The following is a 1,132-nucleotide window of genomic DNA, read 5'->3' as shown; positions in this document are numbered from 1 at the left end:
CTGTAGTGTAAACAAAACTTGGAGTGAGTGTTGGCAAACTTGCTTTTAAAAAGTCCTTCAACAATCCAGTTCCCCCTCTGGTTCTGTATCCCATTCCCCCCCGATCCGTCTCCCCCCCTGGTTCTCTACCCCGTTCCCCCCCCACCCGTCCCCCCCTCTGGTTCTTTACCCCGATCCGCTCAATCGGCTCCCCCCCCCGCCCCTGACTCGTTGAGGGGTAACTATCGGGGCTCAGTGCCACATCTCGGGTCTGTTTGCGAGGACGTGGATGGGGCTCTGTAACCTGGTCTTCCGTACGTCCCGACAGCATCGCAGCAAAGTTCCAGTGGAGCATGCGTGCTCGGACCTGCTGCACAGCAGCGCGTGCGTGGGAGCGGACAACCTGATGAGGCTGCTGGGAAGCTACAGCCGCAGCCGCGATGTCAAGATGACCATCACCGTGGGAGTAGTTGGTGAGGGACACGGGCGCCGTCGGGGGAACGGGCGCCGTCGGAGGGTCGGCACCAAGGGAGCGGGCTCTTTCTCTCCTGTCTCACACTATAAGTTGGTGTTGAGGGTGGGAATCGGTCTGGTGAGGGGATTAGTAGGTGTTTCTCGAGTAGGTTCAGGGTGTCAGTCAGCAGAGATACCCTCCTCCACCCTCCAGCCATTGGCCCTGATCTGTCACTGATCAAGTTGGTACCTGATCTGTGACCCATGCCCACCTCCTCAGGAGGGGGTCCACATACATGACTTTGTGAGATTCCCAATGGGAATGGTGTCGGAGTCTCCCTCAGCCTCTGGGACACCGACAGAATTGAGCACTCACCCCTCCCACCTCCATCCCCCCCGATTCGCCCAGGACTCGTTGGGCGCTGCTGCCTGTAGTCGAGCAGCCCACTGAGACGCAGATGGTCAGTGAAGCGCGGGAAGGTTGGTGGGTTGAGGGAGTGGCGTGTAGGTTGCTGCTGCGCTCCTTCCGCAAGTTGGCCGTGCTGCCAGCAGAGCTGTTCGACTGCGCGGGGCGGCAAGAGGCAGGGACTCTCTGGGAAAGCTGCAACCAGGGGATTTTTTTTTGTTGTTGGTGGTGTTGGTGAGGACAGCTACATGGCTGGTGAAATTTTAGTGCCAGATCTGTAATCCCCACTCCTCT

General features: G+C 58.9%; 1 protein-coding gene across 1 annotated transcript in view; it reads left to right on the top strand.

The window, feature by feature from the left end:
- The window catches only part of gnl3l (guanine nucleotide binding protein-like 3 (nucleolar)-like), a 9,316-nt gene that overhangs the window by 3,618 nt on the left and 4,566 nt on the right, over window positions 1-1,132 (top strand). Inside the window, exon 3 of the mRNA XM_048619945.1 lies at window positions 308-452. Within this exon, the coding sequence (XP_048475902.1) occupies window positions 308-452 (145 nt within the window). The remainder of the gene's footprint in view (window positions 1-307; window positions 453-1,132) is intronic.

This window comes from Rhincodon typus, chromosome 44 (genome assembly GCF_021869965.1).
Source record: "Rhincodon typus isolate 14 chromosome 44, sRhiTyp1.1, whole genome shotgun sequence".
NCBI lineage: Eukaryota > Metazoa > Chordata > Chondrichthyes > Orectolobiformes > Rhincodontidae > Rhincodon > Rhincodon typus.
The sequence above is the reverse complement of the archived record's forward strand: the minus strand, read 5'-3'. Positions and strand labels throughout refer to the sequence as shown.